A 23,131-nucleotide genomic window follows, 5' to 3' on the forward strand; every position below is an offset into this window, starting at 1 on the left:
TTGGTGGCTTTGGTTTTTATTTCTTCCCCTCCAGGATCTTCAAGTTCACACAAAATAAAACATCACTGTCCAGCTGACCACAGTATTTCATAGGGCTAAAACATTTTTTTCTATGGTTTTAACATTTAAACAGTTTAGATGTTTAGATAGCTGCAGATGACTATTTGTGCAATGCCTCCAACTTACACAGTTCTGGTCAATCAAACGCTGCCTTCTTCAGTAAGTGCTCATTTAACAAGCTTTACCTACATCTAGTTCTTTCCAGGATAATAAAAATACAAAAACCTGGTTCAATATATTTTTAAAAGTGGGATGTTAGAGTGCTCTGCACTTCTTTTAATCTCTATAATACTTAGTGTGATTTTCATTTATCCCCAACCTTTTGCAAGAGCTTTCCATTTATCCCCAATCTTTCACAAAAGCTTTTCATTTATCCCCAATCTTTCACATGAGGTTTTTTTTTGCCTTTTTTTTTTTCCTTTTTTTTTGGCCTTTTTTTTTTTTTTAAAGTATCACAGACTGCTGAGTTAGACTGAATCTGTCAAAGTTGCTAATATGGAAGTTAGCAACAAAAATTGAAAATGAGATTGTATCTGAAATACTTGTAACATTTTCTTACCATCACAGTAAGGCAGTATCCCTCAGTAGGGTATAATATTTGGCTGCAGCTATTCAAGCAATCTGAAGGAAGTACATATTTTTTAACTCTGCAGGGAAGCTTGAAAGTGGCTCAATTTATTTTTTAGTTCTCTTTAATTCACATGAAGAAGCAATACATTTTTAAAATGTTTATTCAGCTTCAGATATCTTTTCTAAAGATACCTGTGGTATATTCGGTATACATCTTCCCTCATTCCTTCAAACACACTTAAGCTTTGAGGTAATTTAGGACAAAATATAAGAACACTTTTAAAAAATAGAAGCAAGAGATCAGTAAAAAAAATTTTAGGCAGGATAAATAGAAAAATATTCTGTCTTCCTTCCACTGTGAATAGTTTCAGCATAATGCGCTTCAAAAAGCAAAATAATCAAGTCATTCAGTCCAAAATTAAGTGTATTTCTCAAGCAAAACTGACTTAAGCAAGCATTTCACCTGAGCGTACATTTCAGGGATTGGGCCCATAGCAATAAAGAAGACAAAGCATCCAGGGGCAGATTGTCCTATGTCATTCTACCTCTTACTTAGAGTGGTACAGGAAGGAACAGGGGGAAAAAATTTAAAAAAAAAAAAAAAAAATCAAACCTTGTCTTGCTGGCTCCATGTGGGCAAAAGATGGTCACTCTCTATAGCAGCATCTCCATTCATGCCTGTCAGCCAGTACTGACTCTGCCAGTATTATCTTATCTGCACAAAGGAACCTATATCCAGGGTGATTTTGGGAAACGTTAGCAATGGTGTCTTGCTGTCCCAGAGGGACCTTTCAGTTTGAGGAGTGTATTCCAGAGATGCAAGGCACTTGCTGGGAAGGTCTCAGATGAAACCTCTGAGTTTAGAAGATGGTCCTCTGCCCATTGAACGATAAGGGTATGCCACACTTCCTCTGTGAGATAATTCCAAAGGAACTCCAATTTAAAATGTGGCATCTTCTGGCACACATGATGATTATTCCTTTGGAAAGCATGATTCCACCCTCCCATTTATATGCTATATTGGAAGACTGCAATACTCTAAGTAAGATATTTTTACAGTTGTAAAGATATGTTTTGGGAATGACATAGGCAATGCAAGTTACAGTTCTTCAGGCTGAATGAAAAAGCTAATCAGAGTCTTCATCATCGAGGTACTCCTCTGCATTACTTAATGTTCGGACTGTACCTGGAAAGAAACAAAGGTCTCTTAATTCAGGATAAAATCAGAAACAGCCCCACATTTGCAATGCTTGCAAACCAGCATCTGAGAAACCTGATTCCTCTGTCATTTAGAGATATTAGGGCTACACAGATGGAGCTGTAGATCTGGATCTCAAAGGCAGGGCTAAGCCAGTAATCACATGTCCTACATATGAGATTTAGTCTGGGACCTTCAAGAGCCATCTTGTGGCTCCTTGGAACATGTACAGCAGAGCTGGAACTCTTTAATTCTATTTTCTGTATATATTACCTTTAAATCGCAAAGGAAAGGATGGGTGAGTTGGTGGAAGAGCCTCTATGGTTTTATTCTGACTGCCCAGCTGGCTGCCACTCTCTGCTTAAAATCAAACACATTCCACATATTCTTTCCCTTCCCTCTTTCCTCACCCAGGTTTTTTCCTGAATATTTCCTAGATCTACTTATGAGCTTTTGCTTTTGAAGGATGGTAAGCAGAAAACAGGAGTATGAAAGTATATTCACCAGATGTGCAGCAGTGCCTGGAGAACTACATCTACCTTTGGGACTGTACAAAGATAAAAAGCATGGACTTTTTGTGATAAATGATTATTTGCCTACATATTTTCAAATACATGGGAATAGGAATATGGATTATATATAATGTATATTATATTGTACTACTGAGAGCCAGGAACCACAAGATCCTAGTCAGTTACAGTTTTGCAATAACATATTAAAACAAAGTATTAAAAATGTCAGGTGCAGACATAACAAGACTGACGTAATTCACAGAAGTGATAAGTAAGTTATCCTAGACTTCTGGAAGAAGAACAATGAGTAAATTTAAAACTGACCTGCTCAACTGTTTTGATAAAAGAAATCTAAGAGAAAAAGAAAATTTTTGTGTCCTTTTTGAGTAGGAAAAGCAGCAAAGGAAGAAAGGAAAGAAAAGAAAGAAATTGTAGAGCCCTGTGCTCAAGGGGCCATACTTCAAGGAAGGACAAATCCCATTTCTTCTGTATAACAATTGTTCCCTCATTCAGGAGCATGAACGACAGAATCTTTTTGCATTTCTGTAACAGGATTTTAAAAACTTTCATTTCTTAGAATATACTTCAGCAATCATGACATTTGCATGTGTGTATATACACGTAAAACACAAAACTGAACATTTAAGTGGAGGCGAAGTAAGATTCCTTGGATAAAACAAAATGTTTTATAGACAGACTATGATAGAAGCCATATCTAAATAGAAACAGATTTGAAACTGGGAGCAGGAAGACTACTGATATAGGACTGAATCTCTGAAAAAGAACAATTGTTTCACTCAGACATTGGACATACTGAAATGTAGAATCAATAGACACAGAAGAATGAAATTAATAAAAATAATGAAGAAAACACAAAATTCTAGAAAAGTATACAGATCAGTGGTGTCACAGAGATTATAAAAGGCCAAATTAAGACAAAAAAACAAACAAGGAAGCTAATATTGAAATTGCAGTTAGACTGAGAACATCAGCTCTTATATCAAGGCAAACAAGAAAAGACAGTGTGCAAAAGTACCAGAAACTGGTGACAGATGAAGTGACTAAGGATGAAAAATCAGTCGGCCATGAATAAAATCAATTTAGAGAGAGTGAAGCAAATGCACCACAAGAAGAAGAAAAGTTACCTAGTATCAGAAAATGAAACATTAATACAATTATTAGGGACATTAGAACAGAGAATACTCCTGTACCAGGTGCCTACAACTGACAGGCAAAGATTAAATAAGTACTCCTAACAGGGATTAATTTACAAGAGAAAAAAACATGGAAACAGAAGAAATTCTGCCCTTTGTTACAACTGCTTTCTTCAGAGTCAAAACTGAATGGAAGTAATTTGTCAAGGTTTTCTGAGAAATCCTGATACTACCTGTATCAAAAAGCTGGACAGTATTTTTGCTGCAGCTGCTCTTCTTGGCCTTCTAAAGCTGCAGTCAGCTATTCCACCATTTAGTTCCCATAACTGCTAACCACCCACAGGTTAGCATTCCCTCTGTTCTCACTAGCCCTGTGACGATACAGTTGCTAGACTGCATATACCTCTGATACAAGCTGTAACTCTGCCTGTGTTTTTACATAATTTCTCATTTCATGTGTAGTTCACCTAGGGTTTCCACCCTACCTTCAGCCTCCTGAAAGCTACAGGTAACATTAATTATGCAATCCTGAACAATTCAGTCTTTGTACAACTTTTTAAAATAGCCCTGTATCTCTTTAACTGTTTTGCACATGGACACAGTGCTACTAGGAGAGATTAATGCAAGTGGGAGGCAGTGAGGCTATTTTGATAAATATTTGAAAGCATTCTTTATTTCTCTATTAAACAGTCACTTAGAGAGACATAGGAATAAGAAATTTTAAAAAATAAGCAATAAGAAAATAAAAGAGGAGCATCTGTTGGTGTTTGTTTGGCTTGGTTTGGAGGAACAGACAGGCAGAAGGGGGAACACACCACATCATTTTACTCTCATACTCTGTCCCTTGTGGTATAGTGCTTTTAAAGTAGTTTCCATCCTTGCTTTCTTTCTGTCTCTCCACTCTGAAGGGACTGTCTTCCATTGCCTTCCCTTTCCTTACTATTTCCACGTCTTCTGAACTCTTTTGCCTCTTGCTGACACAAGATGGCATTTTGTGTGGAGTCAGCAACACTGAATGTGATAAACCACAGGTCTCTATCACAGGTCTGCTGAACTAACCCTTCTAAACACAACTCTCAGCCCATGTAGCTCCGAACCGGGAGCTATCAACATACTGATATTTGGTTGAAATATTAACTGTCCTCTACAAAGGAAAAATGTATCACAATAACAAAATCAGAAATACCTGCACTCTGTTTCTTCTTAAGCAGGGAAGCACAAGCTGCATTGGTTGCCATGTCTAAAGCCAGTTTCTTCTCATTATTCTTCAGATCTGTTCTTGCCCCTTTATAATAGAAAATTTTCATCATGAATCACTGTTCCAGCTATTTCTTGAGCAATGGTATTATGATACGAGTTTCAGTAGCATGGGTAGAACAGTAATGGACAAGGGAATCTCATCTGTGGACTGCTCTGAAGCAGACTAAAAGCTATGGATGCTCTTCCATAAGCTACAGTTGGCTAGGGAACTCGCTGGCTGCTCTCCCTTTCCAGGAAGCAGATGTCATTGCTGTTCTGGGGTTAAGTGCCTAACCTTGTCTGCAAAGCAGTATGAAATTTATTTTGAGCAGGTGAGATGTCTACTTTCCAAACAGCTGCCAGAATTTTCTGCAAGGCTTATAAAGTCAGGCAGGTAAGCTGGCTAAGGACTGTACGTGGGCTATAGGAAAACAGGTAAAAAATAATACAGATTAATAAACACTCAGGAATCTAGTCTGCCACACAGATTGTTGAAACCTTGGTGAAGATCTTTACCCTTTGCCAGCAGCATCTCTACAATATCTGCATAACCTTTCCATGCAGCAGCATGCAAAGCTGTGTCTCCCAATTTGTTCTGTGGAGTTAGAGGGAAAAGCAACAGGATTAAAATACAGCAAAAAAACCTTTCAGCTTGTACCAAGGATGAATAACATCACACCTCTACTATAAAGGTCTGTTGGTTTAACCTACCTGTTGGTTTAACTCTAGGTTTGCCTGGGTAAACAGAACATCCACTATATCTGCAGAAAAGGGGGAGGGGGGGGATAAAGAGAAAAATTTAGTGGAAACAAAATAGGCTTTTTTGCGTTCATAGTATAAATTTTGGTTAAGATTCAATGAAAGAGTGATACAACCAGCTAATGAAAATCTGTACCAGTAAGACTGCATTGAGCAAACAACCATTAGTCACAAAGAAATGCTACTGCATAAAATACCCAAAACAATACAACACTTCTTTTTGGTCTGCCCTTCTTCCCACTCTGCTTCTAACAGCTATGCTGATTAGAATGCCTGCTTCAACAGCAACAATAAAACACATAGCATTTGATGAAGCTGAACCTCCCTTCTAGCTTTAACTTAAAAAAAAAAACCAAACTAGAATGACATTTAAAAAATCCTGGCTTTATTATTTAGTACTGCAATTTTAGCAATCAGTCTAACAAGGAAATTAAGAAAACCAGAGAACAGTCATGTCAAATTAATTCTTTGATACCTTTGTGGCCTCCATGGCATGCCCAGTACAGAGCTGTGTTTCCAGCTTTGTCTAAGCCATTGACCCCAACTCGATTATCCAAACACTCTCTCAACCAGCTTAGGTTGCCTGAAAGACAAATTCAGTTTTGATGATTTTTTCTTTGAAAAGTTAACAGAACCACTAAAGGCACATAGTTCTTTCTGAAGGGTGTCAGTCCTTCTATGAACTTATGAGGAGAAAAAGTGATTAGCAGCAACACTTATAACTCGTAAAACAACCAGTCCAAGTCATACCAAACATCTTTTCTTCCACTCCCGGAAGACTTTTAGATCCCTATGTAGTTAAATGGGTGGTACCAAACTTTTTCTGTGTACACAATCACAGAGTGGCAATTCTACCAGGCTGTAAACCAGCTCAGTTTCTGAAAGCTGTAAAACTTACCAGATAATTTGTTCAAGACACCAGAGAACCAAAACGGACAGGACATCTTCATTCTAAGTATATTATTATTTTGGCAGAAAACAAACAAATCATCCTTTAGCATTACACCACTAAAACCGAAATCACACTTACCACGTTTGGCAGCTTCATGCAGTGGGTTATCAATAGACTCAGCTTGCTCTGCCACTGAAATGAAACAGAGAGTAAATTCTAACTACTTCTGAAACTGAACAGGTATTTGACACCTTTGTGGAAATAAAACTTTGATTTATTTCAGAAGAACCAGTAATACATATTTGATTCTAACGTGAAAGGGGATTTGTGAGTGATGGACTAGTCAGATGCACTTCAATTTCCTCCGTATGGGAAAGCAATTCAGAGAAGAGCTTGTGAAAACTTCAAAGAACAGCATCAAATTGATCAGTGGCTGCAAGCCACCGGGAATTTGGCAATATTTCATCTCAGTTGTTACTTCCCTTTCTACACTTGTAAGATGGTTTTGAGCAGTTGCATGTGGCTAGGCTTTCAACCTACAGCTTACCCTCTGTAGTTATGAGTGATTTATTTCCAAAGGGTCTGTGAAGGGTAACCAAAAAAATCCACTGTCAATAGGCTGCCTATTTGTTTTATGGAGATTTTTTATTTTCCCTGGAAAACTTGCAGGACATCTGCAAATCCAAACTGCTTAAACAATGAATGTAGTGACGGGCAGATTGAAGTTCAGGCTTCTGTAGACCTTTTCTTCATCTCACAAGCTTTACGTTTTACTAGAGAGGAGCAGCAAACAGTTCCCAGTCACTGTGCTGTTGCAACAGCGAAAAGAAACTGAACAGCACTGTGAAACAGTTGGAAGTGGGACCATGATCTGTAAACTCTTTTTTTAAAAACTTCTTTTTTAGGTGGAAAACCCTGTGAACACTAAGGGTGCAGGCAAGTAGGACAGTGTACAATCTGAGATGAGTAAGCTCTCCAAGCCCTTGCACTATGGCTTGTTACAGCAGGCAGGGAGAATGTGAAAGGGTGTTCCTCAGATCAAACTGTTACTGTAATCAGATGCAATGCAGGCAAATATAATGTCCGTCAGTAACCAGAAATGAAAGTCTCAAGACTGTTCTGACCTATCCAGATCTTTCCTTACTTCGGTGTGTATTCCTCCTATAATGCTTGTAATTGCAAGATTTCACATGCTTATCTCTCTAGCTGCGAGTAAAATTAAAATGCAAATGCTAGATTCTGATATTTCAGTTTAAAAAAATTGTGCAAACAGTGAACAGAATCCTAAAGCAGAGTGGGAGAAGCCAGTCCCAGAGCAGACAGCTATTACACAAGCAGAACGTGCTAGTCATATTAAGCAGTCCTTGTTGCGCACAGCAGAAAGCATTAACACTAACAACACTGTCTCAAAAGCCTAAAAATAACTTTGTCTTTAGAAAACTCCTGTCAGAAGTTCAGTAATAAGTATTTTTAATGCAGATAACACTTATTCTGTCGTCAGCTTTTCCATTCACAGTCTTTTCAAATGTGTTCCTTCAAGCCCAGCAGATGGAGCACAAGACCCCACCAGACACTCAGTAGTTTCAGGTCTGTCTCCACCTTCTGCAAAAAGGTTGCAGAAGAGCACAGGAGATCACAGTGTTTCTATGGTAAGACTGAACCTAGGCACTCCTAATGGTGGCAAACAGTGGAAGCAGGCCTTTGGGGCTTCTGCACAGTTCGTGTAGATCAGAAGATATGTTCCTGGTACTCTTTGTTCTTAGGGTCTCCAGAGGCTTCTGTTCTGCTTACACATGAAATTTTTGCAAATGTGCAGACAGAGACACCACCATCCCACACCCCCCTGCCCGGCCTAAAATGGAAGTTAAACTCAGATAACTTTTCAGTAAAGCACTCTTGGAAGCAACTTTTCCAAATTATCTCAGTGGAAACACAAATTGAATTAATAAGTTGTTGGTTTTATTTTAAATATAACCATAATACAATACAATAATTTTAAATGTAACACAGAATACACTTCAATGTTCAAAAGAAATTTGAGTGTAGGTAAGCATGTGTAAACTATTCTTCTTGTATATAACAGTGACCACATCTGGCAGATGGCAGGAGTAGAATCAGTCTGGAAGTCACAAACTAAAGTGAAATTTGATGCCATGGTCTCAATAACTGCACCATAGGTTTCTATTAATGTATTTCTACTAACTACGAGTCAGGGCAGGGAATCATAGCATTGCTACCATAATTTCTCCTAGTGGAGAAAGGACAATATGAAGCAACCAGTTACTAACATATTAGCAGTTTTGACGCAATCTGTCAAGTGACACTGCTACTCTGCCTACATTTCGTGGGAGGACTTGGAAGAATTGTGCTGTGTTGCCTGTACTCAGGCTTTTCAAAGTGATTTTAGTTGAATCTGAAAAAGCAATTTCTATTCAGTCCAAACAGGTATGGGATACTTAATGTGGTGCAATCCCCAAGAAAACAGTGTTTTCTGTGGCTGAATATGTTCATTAAAAAGCAACAAATGTCAAACAAAACAGCCCTATATCTTAAGTTGAGGGGCATCAAAGGAGGTCTACAGAATTGCTCACAAGCTGCTTTAGCTTCCTGTCCATATGCAGGTTTACTTAACAATTCCAGTATTGATTATCTATCTTTGTAAGAAGCCACCCCATGCTGTGTCAGACTTCTTGATCTCAAAGCTACTAAAGGCTGCGGCTGTCCATCCTTAGGTCTACCTAAAAAAAAGGCAACATACAGACTGAAGGCATAGCCAAGATACTGCTAATGAGAAGATCTTAAAAACTGCAATATGTTCATTGAGGGTATCAAGAATACAAGACTATCAGTTTCACATACCGTCTGTAAAACCATCCTTTAGATCCAAGTGTTCTACCTCTCAAAACTGAGAACATCTATTGCCGTTACCTGCACAACCAGAAACATGAACACGTGGCAAACTTAAGCTGTCTCTAGGTTATAAAAACATAAGACGGCCTGTCCACTGCTAATGTACAGTGGTGACTGATATTGCATATGTATCTGAAATACTTTGGCAGAGTTACATTAATTGACTGTTAGGAGGACTGTTAAATGCCAATACTGTGATCAGTTTTTGAAAATAGGTGTATCAATTATTTTTACTTAGTGATTTCCTTTGATTGTGAATGATCTTACCAAATGAAAATATTCTAGACATTACCATAGTTGCTTGGAATTAGTCCAGTTCTCCCTTTGCAAGTTCCTTTCCACCAATTTGTATCACTCTGCAGAGAAAAGGGAAAATATTTAAGAAGGGATATGCTGCATCTCAGAAGTATTCAGTCCATATGGGATATCTTAGACTTACCATGTCTGAGATGTAAATTATATCTCCTTCTTCAAAGTACAGTTCATCTGGCTTTAAAAAACAAATTTAAAAAGGAAGAATAAACAAAAATCTGAATGTGTGTACTTAGGTAAAACAAATACCTGGATAAAGCAGACTACATTCAGCTCTTCTTCCAAAAGAACAATAGCTCAAATTCTCTAGCAACTAGACAACATCTTGACAGCCTTTCATACTGTAGTTTGACTTGCCTACAGCTAACTTTTTGGATATGTGACAGCTAAAGAACTTTTGGACTTCCTGACAGCTAAAGAAAAAGGCTGTGGCCTTTCCAACAGAGCACTGTGCAACAAAAGCAGTGAAATATATATTGTGTTTGTTAACTTCATCCCCTTTTTGGTTGGTCCCAGTTCATCAAATCTCTTAGTTCTCGGTTATCTTTGTTGCCTTTGGAAGAAAAGAAAAAAATCACTTCGATTGATGATCTTAGATTGCAGGTAACTGATACAAGAGAAGAAAGCATGCTGCTTTTAACAAAAGCTAGACTTAAAAAAGGAGAGTGATGATTAATCAGGCAGTTTTAGTCACATTAAGAATCCATATTCATAATCAGGCTTTTCCACTGAAAACATAGTACAGTAAGTCTAACAGGCCAACCCTAGCAGAACTGAAGAAATGTTATTACAGGTAAGATTAAAATTAAGCTTCTCAAACCCCTAAAATCTAGACGTACTTACCGTTCTGGGCTCAAATGTATACAGGGCCCTGAACACTTTAACCTGCCCTAAAAAAGAAAAAATAAACAGTATCAGTATCATGCCTTCTAAACATAGCATACACATACAGCCCTCAAATCCAAACAAATCCCTTTCCTTAACCCTTAAAGCTGCTTGCTGAATGAATTTGTGCTATGCCTCTGTCACTGAGAATCATGATGAAAAGACTCAACCCAGCAGCATGGGTTCCAAAGGAAATGGGCCATCTGATCAGCTAAATGTAAGCTGCTTCTTGTGCACACCTAACATGGTCTACACAGCTCACCATGCAAGTCAACTAAAGTGTTGCTTCACAAATTGATGGCAAAATGTAGTTTCAATCATATACACCCTCACACACTCATACATGTTGTACATATTTTTATTAATATTTGCAATATTTATCAGATTTGTCAAATCATACAGAATTAAGGAAAGAATAAAGAAACAAAACAATGACCAATGTCTTCAACATGTTCTTATACTTAACTTGTAGTCGTTACTAATTAGGAAAATAATGCAGTAGCACAGAAATCATTACATTTAAGAAAAATGACAAATGGTCACCAAGTCCTATTTATGGAATGTACAGCTGACATGGTGTTCTGTTCATATGCTTAAAACAAGCTACAGTGTTTACAATTCCACTAAGTGGGCAACGTTTATTTTAATAGGGCAGTTTTGAAGGGACCGTCAGCAGCATCCAAGCCAAGAAAAGATAACCTTTAATGCAAAGAGGTACAAATTTAATTGCATAAACTGCAAAAGAAGCATCCCTATAAACATTTTTTTAAAAATTCAATAAAGGTACATTTCAAGAACACCAAGCAGAAAGTATAAGATAAGTGCAAGAGAAGAAGCATGTATCTTACATAATTTTACTAGCTGAACTGCCGAAGTCCACTGAACTCAATGGAGAGATATATTATGCAGACTGTTCTGTATTGTTTACTTTTCTCCGAACTGTTAAGTATGTAGGTTTGTTTACTTTTAAATATCTTAAGTATGTGACTGTATTTCAGATTCTTACACTACACTTTACATGTTTATATAGATTAACTTGTGATTGAAGCAGTATTTGGTCCATCGGGGCAATGCATTACTTAGACCACACTTAGCCCAGGCTATTTCGTATCCTTAGACAAACTGAGGAACTTACTGCCAAAGGTTAGTACTGTACAATAAAGTGTGCATAGACAAAATCTTGTGCAGTATATTATATGGAGAGAACTAAGTAACAAGAGAGTAGGTTTCCTCATGTCTCAAGAATAAGCCTTTACCTTTCTGTAAAGAACCATTGCTAGAATTTTTTTGCCTGTTTTTTGCTAGATGTAGCCTTCATTACCCCAGCATCTAAAAGCCTACCCACAATAGTCATCATTTTAGAAAGTTAACTTAAGGGCTTTACAAATGTCAGTCTGAATGTATATATGCTGACAGGCTTGAGAAAGGAGGATGCTACTCAACTGTATAAACTGCCATTTTGCAGCATACACCACAGTCTTGGGGTGGCTCTTAAAAGATGTTTTCAAATACCTCTGGATAGTGCCTAGCAAAAGCCATGCCACAGCACATGTTTATGAAGTGGTATTTACCAGGGCACAACTACTAAGCAAAACATTTCTGTAGTCCTCTTTTTTGGGGCTAAGTGTATGTAAAAGTATAACCATAAAATTAATCTGTGTAAACTTTCTAGATTGCCAAATGCATGTAGACACTGTATATATGATTTTTCTTCCAATTTGTAAGTGTATCCCATGCTCCTCCCAGATCTTATTTTTTAATAACACCATAGAATTTCACTTGGGCTTTACTGGTTCTCTCTCACACAGCAGCCATTTCCTAGACAAAAAAGGTCCAACACTTCTCAGGCCTTTGCCTCAGAAACTAAATACCTGCACTGTGGCAACAGCTAAAAAGGATGAAACCTCTGTTCTGCTCATGACCTATATGGAAATGATAAACAAAGACAGTAGATAGTAATGTGTCCTAGATCTAAGAGCTTCAGAATGAAATGTTTGAACTGCAGCTGGGGAGAAGTCAAACCAAAAAAAAAGAGAAGAAGAAAAAAAAAACGACAAAAAAAAAAAAAACTAAGAGATGACAAAACAGGATGGGTGACAGAGTACTGTCCCTTCTCCTCAGCTTTCTTACACAGATGACAGAAAAACGCATACTGATGACTGGTGACTTTAACCATCACCCACCAATTTTCAAGGTTTTATGTAAGTAAAAGGAGGAAATGGACAACAAAAGGGAAGAATAAGAAATATTAAAAGGGGAAATGAGACGACAGCAGAAGACAAGAAAAACAAGAAATATAGATTTGTGTGTGTTGTATGTGTTTCCTGTTGTAATGTACTGTATCTGTGTCTACAGGTTTTCTAAAGCTATCACACCCTAAGAGGAGGAAAAGAAGAATGAAAACACTGATGCTGATAAAAGTATTGCTGAAATGTTGTTTAAACAAAAGGCAATTCATGGGTGGGTTTTTTTGCGTTTTGGTTTTTTTTTTTTAATTCTATACAACTGAAACAGAGTTACTTCCCCAAATGTCAAGCTGTGGTGTCACACACAGCACAACACATTCTAAAACATTTTACTGTGATGAAATACGAAGTACAGATTTGCATCTATAGAACTGCAGGTCTGGTTAATGTTAATTTTACAGCACCTTATACAGGACTTAAAACACTACTCATTACTGACACCAATCTTTTAAATATTTCGTGATAAACAGATATTAAGCCTGGTTATGCTGCTGCATTTAAGAGCTAAGAACAACAGGACTTTAGCACCTGGCATGGCAATTATTTCTGCCAAATTTTAATGCAAAAAATCAGTCTAGAAGATTTAAAATAACAAAATGTAAGGACACAAAGGGCACATTAAACTTGAATCCTTATCTGCAAATACCAACAAATTGTATTTTACTAGGCACATGAGTACCTGTAATCGCCTGAAGTACTTTTATGTAGCAATGCCCATCCCTAGGCATGCAGACAAGACTTAGAGCTTGCATTGCTGGGTGTCCTTTGGAATATGCAAAAAGTTATAAAGCGTCTGAGGACCTCCTGTGCTCCCTCTTACTACTATCTATCCACTACAAACCACGTTGTAAGATTCATGTAGGATGGAAAACTAATACACTAGCACTGATTTGAACTTATCACAGTTGACTGACTACACCTCCCCACCACGTACTTCTAGAGGACAAAATAACTAGAATACAGAAGACGCATGTACCTTTTTAAGATTTCAAGGCACTAGGCAAACATTAATAACTTTATTCTCAGCATGACTAACAAGTGGAGTATCCCTTTTAAAAACAAAGGAAATGGAGGCACAGTGCAGTGATGTGTTGCCCAAAAAAATCTTTTCTTAAGCACAGGGACAAATTTAAATGGTACTTCTTTTCAATCCCACACTTCAGCCAGAAGGCTGTCTTTTCCCTTCTCATTGAATTTGCATTAAACATCTGCAAAACAACTATCTGACAAATAAAAAAGATAACTTATTACACATACTAAACAGACACAAATATTCTTAGCATACAAACTCCCCAAGCCACAATTTGCCAAACTCTCCCCCAGCAACACAACAGGGTAAAGGAGTCAAACTAAAGATTCTCTCTAACCAGCAACATAAAATAAATGCCTTTATCAGGTTGGGCTGACCTCACACCCTTCAAATTATTTTGGATAACTTCTCCTATAAACTTCTCCTCCTTTTATCACAAAAGGAAACAGGCAACTCAGATTTCTAATATGACCCTCTCCCAGCTAAGCACCTAAAAGAAGCTGAGTTGCTAAACAGTAACAACAGCTTAAAAATGCAGCTTCTGATATGTAGTGAACTGAAACAAGATCGCTGCTGTGCTTTGTAATACAAAGTAATAAAAAAAAAAGACCATTTTCTCAAAAGACTAGAAGCTTTTTGTTTCCTCCTAGCAATTTTGAGGTTTATTTTTAATTAATTTCAGTATCATTAACAGAAGATTGTTTCCAAAGAAGTGCTACGTGCTTTCGTAACAATGAGTTACTGTTTCTCTTAGTGATGCTTTTTTTTCGCACTTCCTTTCTGTTCTTTTACCCCAGCTTCTCTATACCACCAGACCATAGCATTAAAATCCCCTCTTCTACTCAACTTGCCACCAAAGCATTCTCTGCTTTCCTCTTACTTGCTTTCACCCATCAAAGACCAAAAAAAAAAAAAAAAAAAAAAAAAAAGACCCATACCTGCATGGCATTACTTATTTAGGTATTTGACTTGGGCTGAACTTCCAGCACCAAAGGGGAGGAAAAGCAATTTCATTAGCTGTCAATTTGTATTACTTCCTCAAGGAAAAAAAAAGTACTTGGTGCAAGAGCAATTTATTTTAGTTAAGAAAATAATCATGGCACTAAGCCAACGTTCTCAGGAGCTACCAAGGCTTGGCCCCAGTGGACTGATACAAGTCTTTTGTTAGCATTTCACACCCTGTTTCGCCTGCCATAGACAGACACAATCAAATCTCACTGATGCAAACAAGGTTCTACAAATCAGACATTGATCCTGATGCAGCATCTTTTCCTTAGCTATATCTAGAGTGAGCAGCTCTAGACTACCATAAAAATCAGAATAATTAACTTACTTTAGATAAACAAACTCACTGGGTGTCACAAAGCACAATCAGTACCTATAAGACAGAGAAATGGATAATCTCTGTGCTCTACAAAATTGGAATTGGCCATGGTCATCTATAGATAAATTAAAAAACTTCAAGTCTATCAAATCTATAAGGGTTCCAGCTAATCCTGGGCTAATTGTCATCAGCCATCCTCCTCCTTGTTCCCATACGGCTGCACACAGAAGCAGTTGAGAAATCAGGTACTCTCTCTAGCACCAACTTGATTAAAAACTAATTTGAATCCCCACCTGTAACAAATGGACCAAAACCAGAAAACATGCATAAGATTTGGGATGTCAGGAAGAAAAAGGACTGTTTGCATGTTCCACGGCCTATGCTGGTTTTAGAGTCCCCTCCCAGAACATGTATGACTGGGAATATGAATTCTCATACACATTCAGATTAATTTCTCTGAAGCAAGCAAGAGGCATCTTCTGCCTGACCTCACAGAAAGTGTGGTGGCAAAAGGACACTGTGTTTGTTTACTCAATGTTGGCCTAAGAACCTGCAAAGGAATTACACAACCTGGCAACACCAGCAATTCGAAGCCACAATCTTTTGGTCAAGTGACAATACCAAAGGTAAGCTGCAAGTCAGAATAATTCGTGATACGCTTGCAGTTTGCTTTAGTAAGAAAAGACATGTTCATGTTATGATCTGCATGTTTCTTGGGAGACATGCAATTTTATTCGATGTTTTATTTACTTATTTGGCCAATTTTATTAGATATTTTATTTATTTATTTGGCCAGTCTGCCCAAAATTTATTATGCCCAGACTGAAAGTTTTTTTTTTCTGGCTTCCCAGGAACTGGAAAATAAGGTACTTTACACCCAGACCTTCAAGCAGCGATTAAAGTAGTGTAAATACGTTTTACAGGAGTGTGGCTTCTATTTTGGCATGTTGCTCACAGGATCTTGCACAAAGACGCAACAGAGTACAACACAGCATTTGAGGATTGCCACAACTCAGACAGAAAAAAATGCGGTCCCCGCTGGTTAGAGAACCATCTTCCACTTCTAAGTTGTGCTTGTTAGAAAGGGGAAGTGAACATAGGGCATACAAATCAGAGGGGAGGCTGTGTTAAAGAAACAAACAAAAAAGCCTAAGAATCTGTTTAGGGACATGTTGAAAAGAATGCAAACAGTAGACTGGTGCCAGTGTAGATGACAAACTGGGGCAGCCCAGGAACAATCATGGACTGCACCAGTGTTTGGAGTGGAAGGAAAAAATACCATTTGTTTACAGAAAATCAGAATTAAGAATATTCTCCCAGAAGATGTATGTGAACACAATTTCGCAAATGAATTTTGACTGGCACAGTTTGATGCTGAAATCTTCTACTTCTTACCAATTTTATTTCTGCAAATGCACAGAATGCCTTCACTTGTAGGAAGCTTGTTTGCAGCCCCAGCAGCTTGCAGTAAGACAAGCGTTTGAGGTCAGAAATGAAAGTTTAAAATGCATATTGAAATCAGACTTGGAACTGTTTAATTGGTCCTCTGATGTTTTTCTCTCCTTAGAGCTGATGACCGCAGCCTAACTCCCCACATTCACATGGTCACATCTCCCTGGCTAACAGAAACCTTTCTTTGACTTACAGAAGGAACCTCTACCGCCACCACCGCTGCCAAATTTAGGCCTACTGCTAGGAACTTAGGCATGTGACTCAATGCAGGCCTCTGCTCCTGTGAATGCTGTCACAGCCCCTACTTTACCTAAGAATTAAGGTGAAGTGAACTTGATTGTGATTCAAACTAAATATTTATGTTCAGAATCCTTTTTTTAACTGTGACAGCTACTAGTGGCTGCAAAGTCAACAGACCTACTTTAAGGTAGTTCATGTTACGTATGTTTCCTCCTGCCTCCCTTCCTCTAAATTGGAATAATTTAAAACTGTAATTTCCTTGGGACAAAGACTGGTCTTTCTCCATAAAATGTAAATGTTGTGTGGACTCTAGGATCAACAGGATCAACATACCTTACTCTATCTGGAGAACATGAAAGTAAGGTTTCTTTAAAATATTAATCTATCACTTTCATCTCCCCAAGAGCTGTTGGTGCATACTATGTAAGGCTCCAATCAAAAATGCATAACCAGACAGAAAGCACTGTTCAAGGAGACAACTAGCAGAAGGCAGTATAGCTTGTCAAGTTCAAAAGACTTAATAAGTAACTTTTGTAAATCCAACAAATCCAACTTTTGTAAATCCAACACAGAATGTTTAAGAGGTTTATAGAAGATATGTAGTTTGAGACATCAATACAATTTTTGAAAGATGGAGCAGAAACCCTACCCTTGCATAATGCTGACAGAGAAGAAAGTTTCTGCTATTTTCAAGTCCCACTCCACTCCTTTGTATCTTCAATAGCAAGTCTAAATAGAAAATACAACTAGAAAACAATAATAATACAGAGCCCCAAGAGAAAAGCAAAGCTAGGCACTTGTTAAAAAAAAAAGTCTCAAAACACTAGAAATTAAAAGCCTTCTAAAGCCTCTAAAAACAATCATGACCCCTTACTCAAGGGCTAACCACAGACCCCGAAATAGTAGCTCATGTGTTGACAAACATACCAGATGATTGTCTAAAATATATTGATGTCAAAACCATCTCTCTGTAACTGAAATCCTAATGTGCTGTGCATGCCACAGGATTAATAGAAGAGCCTTCTGTCAGATAAAATGCTCTCACGTACTGAAGAAAACCACACGTAATGCTATAGCTACTTAGTTTTTCTCCCTTTGCGCCTCCTTTTTTCCCCACATTTTTAAAGCACTGTCTAGCCATCCAACTCTATTGTCCAACACTCCTGTGATGAGCAGTGAACTGTTTTAGAAAGGATGAATATTTATTTCACTAAATATCTTCACTTCCCTGCCGCCTGCTATATCTCCTTCCATCTCTACCTAGCCTGCACTTTTTTTTTCCTGAACACAACGGAAAGCACTACTGCAACCAATGTCTTGTCTTCCCTTCTATCTGTCTTGAATTGTAACAATTCAGCAGCAAGGCAAGCAGGCTTGCTGTTCCCTGACACAGGTTATAGCCCAGTTTATAGACTGGATACCTGATGATAGTGAAGACAAATTAACACAGCTCAACCAAATGCACCAAGACATTCCACCAACTGCAGTCTAAAGAGACTGCCAAAAGAGACAGCATTACGCTGCTGTAGCAACTATTTCACCACATAGAGTTCCTATATTTATCTGTCTTTAACTAGCGCATTTTAACCTCTATAACCCTGAGAGATTCAATGACAATACCTAGGCATAACTGATATTATAGACAGAACAAAGCCAGACATAAAACTACAGAAATATTTTAGAATATCCTAGAAGATAGTCTGTTCCTGAAAATGCCTTGGAAAAAATTTAACGCGACAGCCTCCATACTACTTCCTTTCTTCAAAAATGAGGGATTCAGCAAAATTGATCTCATTACCCTTAATCAACTCTGAAACCCACTACCAAGAGAGTCTTACTCTTTTCCTCTTCCTTCTGCAGCCATTTATTTCTACCTACTTCCTTTTGCTGTGTCAAGCACTCATGCGGTAAACCAGCTCAGCAAGTTCATGAGACATAAAAATAACCTAACATAAAAAGTCAGAGCACCAATCCAGGTTGTCCTGTCACTAAATGGAATGGAAAGGGGATGGCAGGGGCGTGGATGGGGGTAGGGAACCTGTCCTTTTGATGGCAGTCTGCATTTTATCAGATCAAGCATACCACAAAACTGCATCCAGCAAACTAGTGGGAGACATCTAGTATTAGACATAATGCATCTGAGTTAGTCTGATAGCTCCTGCACGTTAGGTAGGGTTAGAGTCTTTAACTCCTTAAGAATCTTAGGTTAAGTTGAACTCATCTTTTTGCAAAACAGAAAACTGAGTTATCAACTTCATCGGAAAAATTTACTCTTCTTACATATTTGGCTGTTAAGAGGAACACCGCACCCTTTCAGAAGCCCACAGATTTCCTCAGTATGGGTTTTCAGTGAGAGTCCACAACAGGAATGCTTCTATTACTGTCTTTTTCACTTCAAGTAAGCTGTTTTCAAAGAGGCTTAGCAAACTGCAGGGCAGAGGAGATTCTTCCGAGGATGAAACTCTACATTCAAAGAGCTTTAACAGATTCTGCTTCTGTGGGTAGGTCAAGACTGATGGTTTAAATGGTCTAAACCAGGTTTGCACTTACTTGACTTCAAATTAAAAACTTGTTTTATAAGCTGTTTAGTTAAAACACTCAATTAGGTTACTTATTTAATTATTTCTAAAAAACATCAGTATTTCAAATACTACTCTAAGTGTGAAAAATATTGAAATTCAGATGGATTTAGGGATCAGATAATCATATTTTGGGAGACACCAACTAGTCTTATCTATTTAATTACATTCACAATGAATTTTTAACTTTAAAGTAAGAATTTAACCTTTCATACTGGGAAATGATATGCAGACGTGATAAACAGCATTTACATTTCCCAGATCAATTCCTTATTTAAAAAACCAAAACCCTAAGCCTAATGGCTTAAATTTTGACAGAAGAATGTATGTTTACCTGAAAGATGCCATTTCTATTCCAATGTTTAAAACCGTGCAACTTCCAATGTTTTTTCAATATAATTTTAGAAAAATCTGTGACTGCTATTAATTTTTTGAAACTAACTTTGCACTAAATTTATCTGAAAAAGGTGCAGGAGCAAAAATGTATGCATTGATGACTAAATGCGCCAGAAAGGGCGACAGGCACATTTGCACCAGAATGTCAAAAGACACATTGAGAGTTTGGCTGTTGGGAGTCCTACAAAGGAAAGCAGCGGATGCCATGGAAGAAGAAGAACGTAGCATGGGACTGTACTATAAAGCCGCTTTTATGCATCAAGATATTGCTAATCCACGCAATCACAGGGAAAACCTCAGAGTATTTCAACGCCTGTTTCTTAACAGGTTAAAAGGTTTCCCGTGCACTTCAGCCTCCGCAAGCTTCCCCTCGACAGCAGCCGCTGGCTGGGCGCACCACCACGCCAAGCACCACGGGCACCACGGCTCCCGGGCCTGGGCCGCGCCTCAGAGGAGGAAGGCCGGGGCGAGGAGGCTCTGCGCAACCCCGCGACACGGGGAGCCTGTCCCCGGGGGATGGCTCTGCCCCGCGGGCACTCTCGAACCTTCCCCCGAGCCGGAGCAGGCGCGGGACCCCGCCCAGACACGATGCCTGCGTGCCGAGGGCAGCTCCACGACCGCTTCCAGCGGGGCCGCTGGCGCTAGGGCCGCGGACGGGCCTGCCTCCGCTGCCGGCACCGAGCAAGCGGCGCGGACGCTAATGGCGGCGGGGCGGGGAAAGGAAGGTGTAGGCGGCCCTGCCCCACTCCCCCCCGGCCGGGCTCCCGGCTCTGACAGCCCAGACCCGACTCCCAAACGGTCCACGTGTTACCAGGCTCCGCGCCCCGCACCGACTTCGCGCGGCCGGTGAGGCGGCCGGGGAACGGCGGGTCGGGCCGCCGGGCCCCTCCCTTACCTGGCTTGGCCGGTTTAGGTGGCGGCTTGGACATGACTGGGGCCGGCCCGAGCGCGGACGGGGGAGCGGCGGGACGGCGATCGGCTGTCTGCGAGCGGGCCCGCGGTGCCGGGCGGGGCGGGGCGGGCGGCAGCGCAAGCCCTCGCCGGGTACCGGGAGCGGTGCGCGGCGGGCGGCGGGCAGGAGGAGGAAGGAAGGGCGGTGAGAGGGAGGGAGGGAGGGGTGGGTGCTGCGGGCAGCGCCCCCCAGTGGCGGCCGCAGGCGCTCCCCCAGACCCAGGCGGGACCCAGCCAATCCCCGCGCGCGCCGAGGCTCCGCCCCGCCACGCCGCGCCCCTCCCGCGCGGGCGCGGGCGGGGCGAGGGGAAGGGGAAGCGGCCTGAGGAGGCGGCCAATGGGGGCGCGCGGCGGCGGCGGCGGCGGGGCGCTAGAAGCGGTGGGGCTCGCGCCTAAGGGACGGCGGGCGGCGGCGGGGCCCGGGGAGCGCGGGCGGGCACCGGCGGGCAGCGAGTGCCCCGTCCCGGGCGTGTGACAGGAGCTTCGCGCCCCGCGGGGGCCGCCCCACCCCGGCGTGCGCGCCTCGGACGGCTCCGTGACTGGGCGTACGAGGTGGGGGCTCCGCCTGCGTGGAAGCCGTCCGGCCAGGACGGTGGCTTCTGGGCACCCTCCCGGCCTCTTTAAGCAGTGGCTACAGATCAGCGTTAACCCCAGAGAGGCCGAAGCGTCGCGGGCTGTCGGGAGAGGTGCGGCGGCCGGCGCGCACTCCCCTTGGCCCCTCCGCCAGCCCAGGCGTGTGGGTTTGGTGCCCGGGAGGGGCGCGTCCGACGCGGGTCTGGCGGTGCCCAGAAGGAAGCCTGCTTCGGCTGTTGCCGTGTGCTGGAGCTTTGCCGCGCTATGCCGTTAGGCGTAGGGGGACAGCGGTTCTATGTTAGGGTCATAATGGGTTTATGTTCTGTTTGAAGATGCGAAGCCGAGCCCAGGTAGGGTAATTTAGGATTTCTGTCTTGCAACATTGGTGACAAGTTTGCCTTTGCAATTTGTGTTACACATTACTCCGGGGGGGAGGAAGAATTGGTGGGTTTTTTTCATCCTGGTGTTTTTTGCCTTAAGCTGGGATTAACTTTCATACAGACAATGACGCAAATTAGAGTCCAAAGCTCAGCATGTGTGTCCCGATGTTATTTAGTTTGTTACATAGCATTTTTTGTGGGACAAAGGCTAATTCGTTCATCTGAAAACTAACATTCTTCCCCTTGCTCCTCCCCTTTGTTATAACCTTTACTGAAGTTTTTTAAAGTTCTTTCTCCTCAGCACATTATTCGCGCGGCCGGGGAACGGCGGGTCGGGCCGCCGGGCCCCTCCCTTACCTGGCTTGGCCGGTTTAGGTGGCGGCTTGGACATGGCTGGGGCCGTCTTCAGCACTCAGGGTTATTTTTTAAGGTGTTGTTTGTTTTGCCACCACAGGTTCTGTTTACCTCATCTTTTTTATACCATTAATGCTTGAGCTAGTAATTGTGCTTTTCTTTAGTGACTTCTGTGGTATTAATAGTGATAGAACTGAGTCTCTCAGTGTTCCCCCGAAATGATTATAATACTGTCTAAGGTAAAGCAGATTGAAATCTGTGATGTGGCACGTATGTTGCACGGTTTTTGTTAGCATTAGAACAAGCAGTTGAGGTTCTGACAGTAGCTTTACAAAAAGAAAAAAAAAGGACAGAAAATAAGTCTTACCTCTGATTGGTATTTCTTAATACAAAGCTGCTTTCCGTGTTGCTGAATTAAGAGTTTTCACTGGCTACTATCTTTGACAGTGAAAAGGAAGAACTGAGGAGAAAGGAAACTATGAAAGTATTGGTTATTGGCCTCGGAGGGTAAGTATTAGCAAATTAAATTTCCTCTACAGCTCAAGACTGGTCTTCCTTTCAGAATGAAGTGATGTTATTTCTATTTATGAATGGATATCTTTTGAGACTAGATTACAAATACAACATATAATTGCCTCATTTTATGGCATGTAACTCTTAAGAAATTGTTCCTGTCTCTGTTGGAGATCTCTAGTACCACCTCTCTCTAACCTCTTTCTTGGCACTGCTAGATTTACTGTCTGACAGCTGTTGGAACCTGCCAGAAAAATTCTAGATGTAGAGAGTATTTAATGTGAATAAATTTTGGGGGGGTTTTGGGTTGTGTCTTTGTGGTTTACCCTAACTGTATGGAAATGTGTGTGTGAGCTTGTACATATGTTTAAAAGATAGATTTTTGTCTTGATGCCGTTTTTACTGTTTTCTAACTCAGTGTAACGAATGGGGGGAAAACAACGCTGGCAGAAAAGCTTAAGAAAATGCTTCCCAACTGTCATATAATCTCTCAGGATGACTTCTTTAAGGTAACAGTATTCATGGAAAGACCTGATAGGTAAAAGTAGGCTTGAGTAGATTTTGGTATCATTTCTTCTCTTTTCAGTTATTCTGTTGATAAA

The 23,131-nt window shown here is 40.4% G+C and overlaps 2 protein-coding genes across 6 annotated transcripts in view; one reads left to right on the forward strand and one right to left on the reverse strand.

The window, feature by feature from the left end:
* Positions 1 to 22,058, reverse strand: OSTF1 (osteoclast stimulating factor 1). 2 transcript variants are annotated; one of them, XM_075488355.1, is made up of 10 exons: positions 22,020 to 22,058; positions 10,450 to 10,496; positions 9,734 to 9,784; positions 9,587 to 9,650; positions 6,523 to 6,576; positions 5,968 to 6,075; positions 5,445 to 5,494; positions 5,250 to 5,328; positions 4,681 to 4,779; positions 1 to 1,816 (listed from the first exon to the last, which is right to left on the reverse strand). In XM_075488355.1, the coding sequence occupies exons 1-10, from the start codon at positions 22,051 to 22,053 to the stop codon at positions 1,758 to 1,760; spliced, it is 645 nt and encodes a 214-aa protein (XP_075344470.1). In that variant the 5' UTR covers positions 22,054 to 22,058; the 3' UTR covers positions 1 to 1,757. The 2 variants fall into 2 exon arrangements, with proteins under 2 accessions (XP_075344470.1, XP_075344469.1); XM_075488354.1 differs by lacking the exon at positions 22,020 to 22,058 and adding an exon at positions 20,654 to 20,865.
* Positions 20,338 to 23,131, forward strand: part of NMRK1 (nicotinamide riboside kinase 1) — a 9,252-nt gene continuing 6,458 nt past the window's right edge. The window contains exons 1-3 of one of the 4 annotated variants that reach the window (XM_075488350.1): positions 20,338 to 20,604; positions 22,464 to 22,523; positions 22,948 to 23,038. In XM_075488350.1, the coding sequence (XP_075344465.1) occupies positions 20,459 to 20,604; positions 22,464 to 22,523; positions 22,948 to 23,038 (297 nt within the window). In that variant the 5' untranslated portion in view covers positions 20,338 to 20,458. Of the gene's footprint in view, positions 20,605 to 21,172; positions 21,633 to 22,463; positions 22,524 to 22,947; positions 23,039 to 23,131 lie in introns of those variants that run through there. The other 3 variants (XM_075488352.1, XM_075488351.1, XM_075488353.1) reach the window with 3 other exon arrangements.

This window comes from Mycteria americana, chromosome Z (assembly GCF_035582795.1).
Source record: "Mycteria americana isolate JAX WOST 10 ecotype Jacksonville Zoo and Gardens chromosome Z, USCA_MyAme_1.0, whole genome shotgun sequence".
NCBI lineage: Eukaryota > Metazoa > Chordata > Aves > Ciconiiformes > Ciconiidae > Mycteria > Mycteria americana.

Excerpts from the sequence above, each read along its gene's own strand:
- OSTF1 (XM_075488355.1), bottom strand. The coding sequence starts at position 22,053 with ATGTCCAAGCCGCCACCTAAACCGGCCAAGCCAG. Across the intron at positions 5,329-5,444 it reads ACCTAGAGTTAAACCAACAG|AACAAATTGGGAGACACAGC; the intron begins GTAGGTTAAACC and ends CTAACTCCACAG. Across the intron at positions 4,780-5,249 it reads AGAGATGCTGCTGGCAAAGG|GGGCAAGAACAGATCTGAAG; the intron begins GTAAAGATCTTC and ends TCTATTATAAAG.